The sequence below is a fragment of the Corylus avellana genome, chromosome 8, assembly GCF_965113065.1.
Source record: "Corylus avellana chromosome 8, dhCorAvel1.hap1.2, whole genome shotgun sequence".
Classification (NCBI taxonomy): Eukaryota; Viridiplantae; Streptophyta; class Magnoliopsida; order Fagales; family Betulaceae; genus Corylus; species Corylus avellana.
The window spans coordinates 22,021,582-22,038,361 of record NC_142497.1 but is presented as its reverse complement, the minus strand read 5'-3'; the positions used below and the strand labels follow the sequence as shown (position 1 = coordinate 22,038,361).

At 37.6% G+C, this 16,780-nt stretch overlaps 2 protein-coding genes across 3 annotated transcripts; one reads left to right on the top strand and one right to left on the bottom strand.

Moving 5' to 3' along the window:
- Nucleotides 1-2,211: 2,211 nt before the first annotated feature.
- Nucleotides 2,212-3,415, top strand: LOC132163218 (NAD(P)-binding Rossmann-fold superfamily protein). Its single transcript, XM_059573424.2, has one exon. The coding sequence runs from the start codon at nucleotides 2,212-2,214 to the stop codon at nucleotides 3,343-3,345; it is 1,134 nt and encodes a 377-aa protein (XP_059429407.2). The 3' UTR covers nucleotides 3,346-3,415.
- Nucleotides 3,416-4,493: 1,078 nt separating this feature from the next.
- LOC132163891 (ABC transporter G family member 31-like) lies at nucleotides 4,494-16,014 on the bottom strand. Of its 2 annotated transcripts, none has more exons than XM_088519155.1 (24): nucleotides 15,689-16,014; nucleotides 15,106-15,226; nucleotides 14,910-14,998; nucleotides 14,136-14,220; nucleotides 12,946-13,108; nucleotides 12,749-12,825; nucleotides 12,481-12,625; nucleotides 11,800-12,101; nucleotides 11,448-11,729; nucleotides 10,798-11,114; nucleotides 10,556-10,716; nucleotides 10,381-10,484; nucleotides 10,079-10,235; nucleotides 9,860-9,925; nucleotides 9,586-9,716; nucleotides 9,140-9,472; nucleotides 8,776-9,066; nucleotides 8,591-8,674; nucleotides 8,095-8,228; nucleotides 7,729-7,956; nucleotides 6,408-6,579; nucleotides 6,234-6,321; nucleotides 5,620-5,786; nucleotides 4,494-4,869 (listed from the first exon to the last, which is right to left on the bottom strand). In XM_088519155.1, exons 1-24 carry the CDS (start codon nucleotides 16,012-16,014, stop codon nucleotides 4,603-4,605), a joined length of 4,290 nt encoding a protein of 1,429 aa, XP_088375281.1. In that variant the 3' UTR covers nucleotides 4,494-4,602. The 2 variants fall into 2 exon arrangements, with proteins under 2 accessions (XP_088375281.1, XP_059430250.2); XM_059574267.2 differs by having other exon boundaries at nucleotides 9,863-9,925.
- Nucleotides 16,015-16,780: the final 766 nt, after the last annotated feature.

Here is a 16,780-nt window from a genome sequence, read left to right as displayed (position 1 = left end):
ACTCTTCCCTTCAATATTCTTTGAGCTTTTTTTCTTCTCCAAAACGAATTCTGACTTAACTATCGGCATGACCCCAACTAAAACCGGCGGGATACTTTACATTTGACCTTCCTCTTCTCTGGAGGTACTCTTAATTAAGGATTTGACGTGCGATCAACAACTGACTATTTTAATTTCCTTAAACATGAGATTTTGATTTTCAGATTCCCCAACATCTACCTAAACTTGACACACTAGTATTTATTTACCATAATTTTCCGATTTACGCGTGAAGTACCACAATATTATATACACCTCAAGTTGTTAGATACATGCACCATTACCAGTCAGTAGCGACCAATATATAAGAGCATTGTCTAAGTATGTATCCTACTTAATGAATTGGAATCTCTTGTCTAGACTATGACTATTTTCGTCATTTGTTAGTATTATTCTCATTATTATTTACAACATACCATTCTGATTGTAGTTTGTTGTAGTAAACTACAATTTTGGCATTAATTTTGATCCTCCTCCTCGTTTGGGAACCAATTTTGGCGTAGAAATGAAAATCCAACAGATAGATAGATGAATATCGACACTAACGTTCAAGCCGTGAGTTTTTAGCTGTGGAGACCACGATCAGATCATGTGGTCTTATATATGTAGATCGAACAAATGTATATTGACACATGCAGTGACACCCACAGCCAGGCCATGGGTATTTAACCATGGAGACGTTAAGACCCACAATGTGGTGGAGTACAACGGTGGCCCGAGACCCGTAACCTGGCCATGGGTGTCGATATATTTTTGTTTATTCTCTATTGTCACACTAAAATCGATGCCCAAACAAGGAGTCGAGGTGGTTGGCGTCGTCTTTGTGGGCAACGAAAGAGGAGGCGGAGAGGTAATTGAGTGGAAGCTTTGGTGCCACGTGAATTGCCACATTAATTTAGTGTCTAGCATAATAAGTATCATATCAATTATTATATAAATTTATAAAGAACTTATAGTAAAAGGTAGAGTTCGCCTAAAAGCACTCTTTATTGAAAGATCATATAAATTTGAATTTGGCAATATTATACCGTTGTCGTTTCTGTGCAATGTGAGACTTAATATTCACACGGAATGAATTAATTAAGCAAAAGGACCATCTTCTCCCGGATGCCTCAAGTTGAACCCATGGATTGGAGCAGAGGAAAGAGATGGAAGGTTTCTCATTATATTCTCAAGAAAGAAAGAATATTAAATGTGCTTTTGTTGAGCTTGAATCAAGAGTTGAGCTGTAGCTATTAAGGAAATGCGGTCCTCAAACCCTGCATATAGGGAACCCCCCTACAAGTTAGGGGATGCCTTTTTGAATAATACAGTGAATGCTTTGAGACTCATATATTATATTTTAAACTTGGCTGCAACCACAAGGCCGGCAAAATAACGGCCAGGAGCCCAATCTGCCGGCTGCTTAGGTTCATTCAACAAGGCCAAGTGGGAAGGGAGCCATTTAAATAAGGATGTTGCTGCTTAATTCTCTTTATTAAAATTAGGAGCTTCAAATTCTCCCTCCAAAGAAGGGGAGGTCACATCATTCATTGAACCCTTCTAAATACTGTTAGAATGTCATAATCGGTCCGGCTGTTATTGGACGCTTTTCACCTTATATTTGAAAGTAATTTTAATTGGTCTCTCATTTTTTTTTTCTTTCATCCCAATTAGAAGTGAAAATGACCCTTCCTTATAACATTTTCTCCTTATTCATAGAAGAAAAAAATAATAATAAAGTCCGGCTCAATAGGTAGGCGAGTGAGCGCCGCTTTTCTAAAGGCCCCCCAAAAAAAAAAAAAAAAAAATCCTTTTATACTAAATTTGTCAAAAAAAACAAAAAAAGAAGAATGTAACAAACCCTATAATTAAAATTAAAAAAACAGAAAGATAAGTTTCAAAATTAAAATAAATAAATAAATCATATTTAGTAATATCAAATGAATTATTCACATTATCTATTTAGAATAACATATTAACAAAAGTTGAACACAAAAATATTGATTCAAGAATGATTTTTAAATTAATTTTTCAATAAAAATATTATATTAAAATTAAAATGCCCATTTTAATTTTTTGCCTTAGGCCTCAAATTGCATTGAGTTGATCCTGCATCTAATATGCCAGTGTCCTATATATATATAAAGATGGCTCAAAGCTCCAAGGGAGGCAAAATATCCCATTGTGCTAATGGCAGCTGAAGACTCTGACAGAAATGAAGCTTCCACCAACCATGTGGCAGTCATCTTTGGGGTTACTGGGCTAGTAGGCAAGGAGCTTGCCAGAAGGCTAATCTTGAAACCCAATTGGAAAGTTTATGGCATAGCTCGAAACCCTGAGATCATACCCATAAAGAATCCCCACTTCCATTTCATTTCATGTGATTTGCTGAACCCTTTGGAAACCCAACAGAAACTCTCTTTGTTACAAGATGTGACCCATGTTTTCTGGATCACTTGGGCAAGCCAGTTTCCCTTGGATGGCCATGAGTGTTGTGAGCAGAACAAGAGCATGATTTCCAATGCTTTGAATGCCATTCTCCCCACAGCCAAGGCATTGAAGCATGTGTCTCTCCAGACAGGCATGAAGCATTATATCTCATTGCAGGGTCCTTTTGAGAAAAAAGTTCATTACTACAATGAGGAATCCCCAAGGGTAAGTGGAAGCCAAAACTTTTACTATGTCCTAGAGGACTTGATCAAGGAGAGGCTAGCCGGTAAGGCGGCTTGGTCGGTGCACCGGCCGGGTTTGTTGCTAGGGAGTTCTAACAGGGCTCTGTATAATTTCATGGGGAGTTTGTGTGTTTATGGAGCAATCTGTAAACATCTAAATCTCCCTTTTGTCTTTGGAGGGACAAGGGAGTGTTGGGAAGAGACCTGCATTGATGGCTCGGATGCTCGGTTGGTAGCTGAACAGCACATTTGGGCAGCCACCAATGATGCAACATGTTCCATTGATGGCCAAGCTTTTAATGCAATCAATGGCCGGAGTTTTACTTGGAAGGAGATCTGGCCGTCTCTTGGAATGAAGATTGGTGTAGAAGTACAGCCGGAAGACATGTTTTCGGAGGATTTTTGGTTTTCAACAGCCATGGCGGACAAGAAAAAGGTTTGGGAGGAGATTGTGATGAAGGAAGGACTGCGTCAAACAGAGATGGAAGATTTGGCTAATTGGGAATTCTTGGACGTCTTGTTTCGTTGCCCGTTTAAACTGCTGGGGACACGAGAGAAAGCTGATGGGCTTGGTTTTACTGTGAGGTATAAGACATTGAATTCAATCTTGTATTGGATTGATTTCATGAGAGGTGAGAAACTCATTCCTTAAGAGCTAGATTTGACTTCGTTTGGATTAATTTAGAAAAAAAACAGAATGTGAGCACCACAAACTGTTTCTCAAAGAAAATAAATACTCGTGGCAGCTTGTCCTTTGCATGTGCTACTTGACTGCCTTCTTCTTGTTCTTATTACAGATGTTATTGGGTAATTAAATAAATGTACGTGCCTAGTTCCCCCTTTATTTTCTCATCTTGTCTAGGATTGGTAGTCCGTCGGGGGCTGATGGGACTGGACGGTAAACCGACCATCTGGGGTGGCTGTGTCATCTCTTTTGACAACGACGTGGTTCAACCACTCTCAACCAGTCATCGGGGCGGCCAAACCATCCCGTGGTCAAAGGATGATTCGACACCCTAAGAACTTTTTTTTTTTTTTTTTTTTTTTTTGGGTTAATTTAGTGTCAAGATCCTGAGTCAGAAAAAATTGTATTGTATATGATGCAATTTCTACATGGCACCATAATTTTATATTTTCTACATGATCATAAGCGTGGAACCTGAGACAATGGCAATTGGCACACATGGTTTCAACTTATTATTCAGTTGAGTACTTCAGAGTTTCTTCCTTTGACTTTCTGCCTCCCCCCCCCCCCCCCCCCCCCCCCCCCCCCCCAACATTTTTTTTTTTTTTGGGGTGGAGAGGAATTGCTTCAATACTTAAATAAAAGCTCTTACCTGGAGGTTCTATAGTTCAAGTTTATCCTCGGGCCTAGATAAAAAAAAAATGGCAGTATGACAACGCTGACTTAAGCAATCAAGCTGGCACACTCATAGAGGTGAGGATGAACAGTTGGGAGAAAACTATTAATTCAAGTCCCCAAAACAAGTGCACCAATGCAAACCCCTCTTAATGGATGAACAATAGAATAACATACAATTGAAATAAATCAAATGACTCCGAGAGATGTAAGAGAAGAATAGAGAAGAATAAAGAAGAATGAAATTCCTGCTTGGTTCACAAATCACAATTTGCAGTACCCAACAATAATGTTTCTATCTTCTTTTTACAGTGTATGCACCATCCTCAAGAATTGTTGTCATTAAAGAGTCATAATGCTATCTATGTAATTTGATGAGCATGTTTCATTAGAAATTGGATGTAAAATTCAATTTCCTATAGTGAACAGAAGATAAAAAATGGAGGAAATATCTTGCATGTTGTAGAAGCTCTGCATCACCAGAGTTCAATGCAGGACAAATCAGTTGTGATGTTAATGCAATATACTTGGGAGATAATTAAACCTCATTCATCTGCTCTGGAAGTTGAAGGCTTTGAGTGAGATAGCAAAAATGCTGAAGAAGAGGAGACAAAAACCGATAAGCACTGCTGCTGAAACTCCTACCATGCCAGGGCCATAGCCAAAAGCAACTTCTATATACTCTTTCACGGAGCCCTCAAATCCGGTTCCTGCCATCTTGGTTTCCACGTCACCAAGCTGAGAGGTGATAATACCCCGTAGTGTCCAAGCAACTGGGCAGATGTGGTAGAACCAGATCCACCATCCAGGGATGTACTGAAGCAATAAACATATAAAGATCCATAGAACTGGTTTGTGATTTCTTTAAAAAAAAAAAAAAAAACGAAAAAGAAAAAAAAGGAAATTAATAAAAGAAGAGGCACATGGCCTCCATTGCATGACCTTAACTTAAAAATAACAAGCAAGAACCATTTGCTATGTTTTCTATCACCTATTTCTTTTACTGAAGGTGAGATTATCCCCACCCTTTTCACCACTAGTGGGATTTCATGGCTACTGGGACTTATTTTTCTTTCACTCAAATCTAGGGACCGACACCTGTTGCCTATTGGGTGGGGGTCGGCAGAGGACTCTGACTTTTGACCCATTTCAAATCCGGTGTCGGTTTTCTAACCCTGTCCTGACCTAACATGTATAGGGGGTTACCAACATACAAATTAAGGGTGTTACTTGAGTGCAAACCACATATTCCTCTCAAGTGGTAAATGCACAGATTTCTCCATGACAAGTTAAGTCTAAAAGTTAAAATCTTAACGGATTGCATTTTAATGTCATTTAGAGTTCCAGGTACACAAGGCTAATTATACTTTCAGAATTAGGATGAAGCAGAGTTTTGGTATGTTTACCTAAATAATTGGTTACGATATATTTCAGTTAACTTAGCAGCTTGACTACTTGATGGATTCTTTATTATTGTAAAGTGAAACTCCAGCGGTTGATTAATTTAATTGGTCGAGGCCAAAATAAGGCAATAATTTGTTGCAGATGTACAATATATTTACTTACAGGTTTCGGGACAAGAAAACCAGAAAGGAGGTTCCATAAAGAGTAAAATGCAGAAGAGACGACAGCTGATAGGTGTTGAGAAGGAGTAAGACCAACAGCCATCATGCCGTAAAAGGTGAAGTAGGTGAACGTGAGGAACATAAACACAATATAGAGAAAAAATTTTCCTGCAACACAGGAGAAACATGCAGTTAATTAACTGCATTTGCATAAACTTTATGCACATACAACGTCCAATAGTTAATACAATAGAAATATCACATAGATGTGTGTATATTCCATAACTGATGAACCCACGAAAGATTCATTATCAAATAAATGCTGAGTAACCAACATCTAAGAATTTCACACTGGTTATCATTTTAGACCAGGAAATAATTCTGGAAGAAGTACATGCAGTTTTGTCAAAGATGGAAAGATGTTAGTTAAGCTACTAATATACTTTGGGAAACTCTCCAAAAAAATACTCCACGGGAATAAAACATAACTAAAAGCCCGGACGAAGAAATCAACGAAAATATCACTATTAACAACAAAAAAAAAAAACAGAAAAAAAAGAAGGCAGCCATCAAATCCATATACTAAGAACCAACTCTAAAGACAAAGAATCTTACTGGCTGTCCTTTCAAAATTAATCATGAAATAGGTGATGAGGCCATATATTATTGTCTGCACAGCAATGTATGGAATCTCCACAAGACCCTGTTAAATTGCGATCGAGATTTGTATCAGCAATCACCACTTGGAAGAAGTGTAATTTGCCAAATTTTGTGTGTAATGACTCTTACCTGGGCTGCTGCATAAGCAATTGAAGAGTACATTCCAGCTGCTCTCTCTCGATAGAATACTGTCCTCTCAATTGAAACAATTGGTTGAACTGAAGAGGAATTGTTGATTCCAAGAAACATGCATGCGGAATAAAGAGCTCCCATAACCACTAACAAATTTTGAGTTGAATTCCTAAACAACATTTATGTGTTAAATAGTTTAATACCTTTGTAAAGACATTGCAAGAACCAAAGAGAAAGAACCAAATCAAAATACAAGTAAAACCATGTTTAAGTGGAATACACACTATTGTCTACATAAGATGTCATGAAAAGAAGATAGAAAAAAACCAACACACAATAGGCAGTCCTTTGAAAATTTTCGAATAGCAAAAGGTGCTACACATAATTGCAAGTAAGTTATATTCTCTTTCTATTTTTCTGGTCAGGTAAGGTTTCATGTTTGTAAAAATGAAAGGAGTTTCTGCAAACCCCTAGGTGAGGAACCAGCTGTCCCTGGTGAGGTGTCTCGCTTGCTGTCAATTCATGAGTTATACTGTATAACCACTTTTCCTCTATATTTGGAAGAATGTAATCAATGCGGTAGAAGATTCACCCCATTTCTCTTACATTTGCATTTTCTCATCATAGTTAACATGGTATCAATGCTCTAGAGTTAGTTTGTTTTGTTTGTTTCTTCCTAACCGAGCATATGGTTATATATATGCTCCAGTTTGAGGGGTAGCATTTGAATGATAGGAGTGTATATAACTTAATACTTTTAGGTGAGGCATCAGCTGTTCTGGTGAGGTGTCCCTACTAGCTATCAATTCATGAGTTGTACTGTGTAACCACATTTCCAATATATTTGGAAGAATGGAATGAATGCTATAGAAGATTCACTCTAATTCTCTTACATTTGCAGATGATGAATGTTCTTTTTGTTTTTCTGATCAAATAAAGGAACACGGGGAAAGATTACAATGGGGAAGATGATGAATGTTCAAATGCAAGAATGTTGTTACCAAAAGTTATGAAAATGTGCAAATTCATATCCAAAAATTCGCCTTTTGAAATTGTTAAAATGACTCCAAAAATACAGAGCTTAGCCTAAGGTAATTCTAGTAAGTCTGTCAGATGCATATACTCTTTGAGGAAAATACAATCCAGTCACTTAATCTCTCCTAGTAAGAAAATAACAAGAAAAAAGAAGTAAAAGGGTGAAGTAAAAAGTTCTCAAAGAAGCAGGGACTAAATCGAAACAGGAACAATGAATAATACACAATGACAAACAAGGCAAAGTTAACTTGCTCTATGAGACATGAGAACAGAAAACATTTACCTTCTTGAACCAACATTCCAGAACACCAAACCCAATACCAGTGCGCTGATTGTAGTAAAACATAACCTCGTGCCATTGTATTGAGGAGTTCTCCAATAAATTAGATTTTGTTTCCATAGGCAAGTCCGAAATTGGAAGAGCTTGTCTTGTGAATATCTGGAAGAAAACTTCAATGGTTCTGAACCATCAGGTGGAATGCTAAAGCTCTTAATGGAAGCTTCCACGGTCCTAAAACAAGGATGTATAAAATTCCAGTTATGAATATTGTGGAACAATAAAAAAACATGGGCAAGTCCAATGTGGAACAAAAAAAACATGGGCAAGATCTTGGCCACAGCAGAAGGACAACATAATATTTAAGATCACCTGAATTGCTGAGAGTTCCAGTAAATTTCTTCGAAGTCTTCACCAATTCTCTCTTCAGCGGCAGGTGTAGTCACCTCAAGCATCCAAGTCGCTGGATTGTAACCACTGGGAATTGGAGGGATACCACTAATTCCCTGCACAGGAAAAGGAAAACGGACAAACTTCACATAGGTAAACAACGCAGTATATGATTATTCCAAAAATTAACTGTGCGCGTGATTTGCAAAGATGCAAAAGGAGTACAAGAATATTTTAAAAAATGTGGATTTCTAATGGTGCTTTGTGCATTAAACAGACCCGTGCATCAAATGGACAGGTCAAAAGATAGAAAGAGATTTGCATGAGCGACTATGCCACTACAGGACCTAACATTATTCTTGCAAATAAAAAATTAAAATTATTGCATTCTGAAGTCCAGATAGTCATATTTCTAGTTCACACGACAGTGAACCTCATAAATTGAGAACTAGACATAATGAAGACAGGATGTTATTACCTGAAAATAGTTTATCAATATCTGTGAGTTCACACCTAGCTTCCCTCCATATATAACTCGCCCCCCTCGTTTCATAAGAAGTAGCTGTGCATTTAACCACAAATATTAGAACACTTCAAAAGAAACCAACACATCAAATATAGTTCTCAAAGACGTTGTCAATTGACTGCAAAAGAAAAGTTTACCTCATCAAATGCTTCAAATATATCAATGCTTGGTTGATGTATCGTGCAGACCACAGTTCTTCCGGTATCAACAGTATTACGGACAGTTCGCATCACTATTGCTGCTGCTCGTGCATCCAGTCCAGAAGTAGGTTCATCCATAAATATAATGGAAGGATTTGCAACAAGCTCCACTGCTATTGTTAAACGCTTTCTCTGCTCCGTTGATAGGCCAGTTCTACCAGGCAAGCCAACCAAAGCATGTCGTAGAGTATCAAGCTCTACTAATCTCATCACTTCTTCAACAAACTCCTGAAATGCACGATAATGATATAATGCCATGGAAACATTCCAATATGTTACAGAATCTCGTGCAGCAACTCACATGTCTTTTCTCTTTGTTGACTTCCTTTGAGAGGCGAAGAGAAGAAGAAAACTGGAGAGACTCCTCAACTGTCACTTGAGGAGAATGTATATCATTTTGCTCAACGTATCCTGATATTCTGGCAAAAGTGCGCTGCTCTTTTGGGTGACCCGATATTCTAATATCCCCTTCTATGTATCCGCCAGTTTTCCTACCGGCAAGCACATCCATCATCGTGGTCTTTCCAGCTCCACTTGATCCGACCAAGGCAGTAAGAACACCAGGTGAGAATACTCCACTTACGTTGGACAGGAGTTGCAACTTATTCTCTGGTATGCCTTCTAATCTCATTTCCTAAGAGCTCAAAAAATTGTTTTACACAACATAAGAAAGTGAGCTCCCATTAAATATATTTGGTGGGCCAATAAGTAAAAGTAAAGGAAATCAAAGCCAATAAACAAACACACCTTCGGCGTATCAACAAAATAATTGACATTATGGAAAGTCATTGTTAGTGGTTGAAATGGAAGGATCATTCCCTTTTTTTTGCTGCCCTCTTTGGCAGATGTTGGACTTAAATCAGGACCGTGACCATTCACTGCATAAACCGGCATATGTATATAAGAGAGATATTCCTACAATATACACTGCTACAATCAATTCTGAGGAACACAATCCAGCAAAAGATGCTACAAATTTATAAATTGAATGTCATTGGTAAAAATTGTCGAAATGACTGACTACCATCCGAAGCCGAATTCTCTTCTGTATCATCATGTGGGATTACTATCTGCGCTTTCTGGAGGGCTGAAATGGAAACATAAGAGATGTAATATTTAAATGAGATTAAACACACCCATATATACTAAGAAGCAGCAGAGAGAAAATTTATTTTAGGCATGAGCTACTTTAACAAGCAAAACAAATGTACAGCAGTATAAAAACATCATTCAAACTTACGATTAAGGTAGGCCAAGGCCAAAGTCACTATGTTGTTGAAAAGAAAAGCATAAAGTAATAATGCTCCAACTCCAACCCAATACCAATAATCACTAGTAGGTAAGCTATGTGCATTGAGAACGTTGTATCCAACTGTATTGTTCCCGATTGCCGATCTCTGCACAGAGACAGTTTCCAAACCCAGTAAACTACTTGCAGAAGTCATCCATTCAAAGATATCTTAATTTTTCTGTCATGAATATGAAATGATATGAAGCAACAAAAAACAGGCAGAAATTTGTCCATTAGCCTGAAGAGCATACCTTCATCCACCTTGTGGCTGTAAATTCATTGACAGAAATTGCACTTTGCCCATAGGATAGTGGTGACAACCAAAATGCCCAAACGTACCATGGCTTCATCATTGCTGAAAGAAGAACAGCCTAAGCATTATTGATAACAGAATTTTTTATTATCAATAAAAGATTTTGAACCTACATTTTGGAATGATGAATCCCCCCAACAAGAATATAACCAGCAGTGCAGCTGATCCAAATGTATTTGCAAGGACCATATCTCGTGCAACAGCAGCCATCGACCGGAAAAGACCCAATGCCATTTGGTGTACAGAAAAGAGTAAAAACATGAAACGGAAAAACCTGAAACATTTGACAGAAGTAATGAGTACAGAAAAAATACAAGCATAAAGAACATCATCTACTAAAGTAAAAAAGATATACCTTCCTGCACTAGGGGCAAAACCAACAGTGTAATACACAACACAAGACCACACAACAGCTTCAAGAATGGAGTAAGGTACACGCAGAATCCAACTTGTGACAGACCATGCTGATGCAGGATGAAATAAATTATCTCTTTGCTTGTAGTAGATAGGGAGCCGAGATATCATAAGAGATAGCTCAGAGAATCCATTGAACATCATATGCACCAGCCCAAAAAACAGGCCAGAGAGATAAAGATTGCCATTCATCTCATCTGTGGGGTGTAACCTTGTTCGTAAGAACAACGTGCACGTGACAAATCCAATAAATGCAACCTTTAACATATGTAACAAATCATAAGAGATATAAAGAACTATGAAAAAACTTCAGAAAGAAAACTAGAATTAAAAACTACATGACTTATAGGTCCCCTAAAAGGTATACATAGAGTATATGCATTAAAGGTTTGCTTCTTCTTTTTTTTCGTTTGCTTCTTTTTTAAGCAGTTTATTCATCAAATGATTTTATAGCAAATAGATAATAAATATTGAGTTGTTTCCGAAGTAAGAAGAGTGAATTATAGGTGCCATATATAATTAAACTAGACACAATACACTTATTACAATTAATGAAACGTCTAAATATATAAGTGACATTGTAAAACATACCTGGCATGTCCTAAATATATATAGAAAACTATGCCTGGTGATTAACAGCAGTTCTCGTCCAAAGCAAGCATTAAAAAGCTCAAATTTAGATGCAGCAAATTTCATCTTATGCAAAGCCAAAGGATGACTCTTGCTTTTATCATATGGAACAGAAAGCGAGGACTCCATAGACTTTCCAAATCTGGAACTTTTGAAGGCCTCTGCGATTTCTGGAACTGAAAGGAACACGTATGGTTTTGAAGAATTGGCCCAGTACTGAGCTTGGTCCTTTCTAGATGTCACCTGGAATGAGATATGTTAGATAATGCTCACCTAGGAAATACGAAATAATTATTTGTCTTCAAGAAAATACCTCTTGAAGAAAATCTGCTACCCCCTTACGTGGTGGTAGTCGAAAACCTAACGTCTCAAAAAAGTCTAACACTTCAACTCGAGGGCCTTGATATACAATGTATCCTTCAGATAATAGAACCAGATCATCAAACAGTTCAAATGTCTCAGGTGCAGGCTGAAGAAGAGCCATTAGTACGGTAGCCTCCATTTGATGGACAAAGTTCCTAACACATTTTACAATTTGGTATGTGGTAGAGCTATCGAGTCCAGTAGATATTTCGTCCATAAATAGGGCTTTTCTTGGCCCAACAATCATTTCTCCTGTATAAGAAATAACACCAAACAACCACGTATAATTTAAGATTTCAACTCTCATAATTCAAACGCATGTACACCACTCAACAAAGCCTTCACTAGTCCAAATACAAGTTCAACAATGTACAATTTAACAGCATGAACATAATATAGAATTACTATTTTACACTTAAAATGGGTAAGATTCAACATCTATTATTCTTTGCTCTCTCAACTATGGCGACAGTATTTGAGCGCCACTCCTTTTGATGTTTGGAAACTTCCCAGTTAAACTGACGTTAAGAAGAGGAGGTACATTCTATTACTACCAGACCGAGAGAGAGAGAGAGAGACAGAGACAGAGAGAGAGACAGAGAGAGACAGAGAGAGGGAGAGAGAGAGAGACCTGTGGTAACTCTTTTTCTTTGGCCACCTGAGATGCCTCTGAGCATGTCACTACCAACAAACGTCTCTGAACATGCATCAAGACCAAGCACTTTCATGACATAATCTGTTGAAACACTGTGCTTCTTACCGCCAACAGATGATGCCTGTGCAGTAAAATTTATTTCACCACTCAGTCAGGATAAAGCTAAACACGCATCATTCATCAATAAAGAACAAAATAAAAGCATGTTCATACACAGTTACAGTAGCAAGTTTAAGATGACAACCTTCATAAATGCATCAATCTCAGGACTTGGCCGTATATTCTTTTCCTTCTCTAAACGGTTCAGATCTTTCATATAACCTATAAGCACCCTCAAAATATTCATTACCAATCATGAACCACACAGGTGTTGTAAATAATAAACTTCATTTTTTTTTGCTGATAAAAGGGGCTGTAAATAATAAATTAATGAGAACAAACCTGCAAAGCCTTCACTTGCACCTTGACATCTAGCGGCAAAATCCAAGGTTTCTCGAACAGTGAGCTCTGGAATGTGATCATCTGTTTGGCTAATGTATGCAGAAGTCCTTTGAACGCAAAATTCATCAAGCTTATGGCCATTATATGTAATACTACCACTTTGCTGAAATAAAAAACGTTGGTATAGAAAGGGCCAGTTACTAGCATCCAATTAATATCTTAGTTAAAAGAATCTATCCTCAATGTCTTTACAAGAGGTAGTATTATATATCAGGAAAAAAAAATGTAAACTAACAAAAATTTCCTGGATTTTCCGAGTACAAATCCAATTTCCTGAAAAAATCCATTACAATTTATTGGAGAAGAAAATTGCGCTAATGTTCTCTGATAATTTAATTAATTGTCACAAATTGTGTTAATGTAGCTGTGCTCTCTAGCACACGCCACATGACTAAATGACCAGTTTCACCATAGAAGTCACACAACAAGGCTCTTTAGTAATAACCTTATAACCGTTTCAGAATCCAAAGACACAGGAGCAGAACAACAATCACTACATTCTCATTCTCAAGAGTCAAGGCTATTCCTTTCACACCTTGTGCACATAGCCCATCTCCACCCAATGCCAAATCAGAGACCACAATGCTAGAACCAGATTAATCTTAGATTTCCTCCAAACCCCCTACACCCAACCTAGCCTAAAATAATTGCTGGTCACGCCTTAATAAATTACTAATCTTTTTAGAGAATATAGACCAAGACTGAACCAAGTATTTTAAAATGGTTTACATGGGATCAAATCTGACCCAAAAGACAAGTCTTAAAAACACATATATGTATTTTTGCCGTCCCTTAATTTTCTAAACTTGAGACCTTATTTATGTGTAAATTCTAAGTTTCTGTGTCAAGTTAGTAGAACCAAGAAGAATCGGAGGGGGTGGGGAGGAAAAGAAAAACAGTACACTATCTCCATTTTTAAGTCTAATGCTAACTTCATTCCCAATTCTTTTTTCATATGAATTTAGGATCTACTCATTGTACTCAAAGCCATCTAGGATGCACTAGGTTTCAAGGTCAATATGTTAAGTTAGTACCAGCAAGAATAAAAGGAAACAGTGAGTATGCAATAGGAATCTGCATGCATGTGAGCTGCTCGTGGATATAAATGCACAAAGTAGGCAAGTGCTAACCTTTAAGTTGCTGTCAAGTTTCCCCGCGAGAGCCAAAAGCATAGTGGATTTCCCCGAGCCTGGAGGTCCTAAGAGTAAAGTCATCCTACGAACGACAAATCAGTGTGTTTGTCAGTTCAAGCAAAACACATGAAAGTAATTAATTCCTCTGACAGAGCCAAAAAAAAAAGTGTAAAGATATGTCCGATATTAAAACTCATTGCTTTTGAAAACTACTTTATCTACCAATTTTTTTTCTTTTTCTTTTTTTGTCTATATATCACCAAACTCATAAACCACGAAGAAATTAGGGATAATTCAAAGTTATTGATCTTCTAACTTTCTGCATAATTGAGTACCCACACATCGTAGTTTCAGTTTTTTAAAGTATGGCACTGTGTCTTCAAAACCTTAATGTCTTTATTGAATTTTTTTTTGCCTTCACTGTTAGGGACCAACCAATATGATACTAGTGATCATTACAATCCAATTCGGAGTAACAGAGGAGAAGCATTTGAAAGTGCTTTTATTCCTCATATGAGAACCAATTACATCCCCATCGCAAAACATTGCGAGATAAGGCTACAATTTTCTAGGGAAAAAGGTTTGGTTAGCTTACACCATTTTTCAGGAATAAAATGCAAAATCGAAATTTACTTCTAAACGTTAGTGTTTACGTTCAATTACAGAGCATCGTTCTGCTAGTAGAGAGGATACTTTTTCTTTCTTTTCTTTCATTTCCTCTTCCTAAACAGCTCTTTGTAAAAAAGAAGGAAGAACTTGTGTTATATATACCTTCCCGGTTTCACGACACCACTGATGTTGTTCAAGATGGTTAAAGAGTGTCTCTTTGGTTGAAATATCCGTAAGCTAGTTAGGATATTCTGCACTCAGAAAAATTAGGAAGAAAAAAATAAATAAATTATGAGACCAAAAAAAATAATTAAATGCATAAAATACGCAAATCTAGTACAGAAATATAATTCTCAACCTCAATGGCGTCACGAGAAGAATTAAACAGAGTAGGCAAAGATCTTGAACCGGTTTGAACATTTGCCATAATTTTCAAGTTCTCGTACCTTACTTCAACCTTCGCCACCTCCAATCCGACTCTATTGATGATGAAAAATTCTAAACAGTTAATACAATCGGAGAAGCAAACACGAATTAGATTATATACGTACATCATAATCGAATTTTCTGGAAATAATGAAGCTTATACTTGTACGTATATGCAGCTTATGATTTTCATGGATTTCAGATTCCATTTAAGAATTCGTAATCTCAGATACATTTCCATTACTTTTTCCTGAATTGAAATAAAATTTTAAAAGAATGAAAGAAAGCAATTAATTAAAAGTCATATTCTGGAATTCGGCTTTCTTGCAACTCACAAGGGCTTGAAAATGTCACATGCATTTCCAAAACAAGAAAAACAGAACAACAGAATGAAATTCGAATCAAGCTCAAAGATCAAACTAAAACGCCTTGGTCATTTCTCACAACTAAACAACGAATCCAAAATTCACAGAGGGGCAGAGAATCACAGTCGCTACAGCCTACACTGCACATACCTATCGAGGCGTTCTTTGATAGCGGAAAGCAACCTATAATTATCTTGTTCGTTCGTGGCTAAGGCCTTCTTCACAACGCGCTCGCGGCTGGACCGGTTCAGCTTCCGGACGTCGATCGTCTCGGTCTGGCCCTCCTCTCCACCACGCTCCGATGGCGTCCGCCTCATCAAAGCAAAGTTCGTCCGCCTGAACGACGGAATACTCTCGATCGCCGCCCACCGCAATTCCTCCTCGTCCTGCGCCACGGATTCTGCGTTGGACGGCCTTCCAAAGGAATTCCCCCTTCCTACATTCCCAAAGTACTCGCTCCCATCCGTCGCCGCCATAGCCAAAGCTTCACTCTCGCGGACTCGCTAAACCACCTCTCTTTCTCTCTCTCCCTCTCTCCCATATAGGTGTCTAAATAAGAGACGAAACCTTTAGCTGCAAGCAGCGTGAGAGCCTGAGAGGATGAATGCGAAGGGGTTTGTTTTGTTTCAGTTTCAGTTTCGCCCCCGCGAATTTTGAAGCAAGTGGAATACCGAAATCGCCCTTCTCGAGAAGCTTTGCCAGGTTTGTTTCCTCTTTTGACTTTTATTTTAAGGGTGATGCTATCTCAAACTCAAACGCCCCACGCCCGGTTGATTTAATATTTAAAAATAATAAAATATAATGTTTTAATATTTTAATTAAAAAAAAATCTAGCGTGCATGACTGTTTATGCACGCCGACGTGTTGTATCATGACCCTTTTTTTAATAGAGCTTATTGGGTCATGATACACAACACGACAGCGTGCATGAACAATCATGCACACCAGGCAAATTATTATTTTTTTAATAATTAAAATATTATATTTTATTATTTTAAAATATTAAATCAGCCGGGCCCCTGTTCATGCACGCCCGGCGTTTCAGATAGCATCGCTCGAACTTATTACACGGCTTTTTCGTCTATATTTAATTTTTAGTTTTTATAAGAAGAGAAATGTTAGGGGACAATAAGTTATTTATAATTTGTTCATATTCTCTTCAAAATTTAATAGATCAACCATTAGATCTGTGAAGTCTACTATTGACTTATATGAGATTTACATAAGCCCGTAAATTTAATG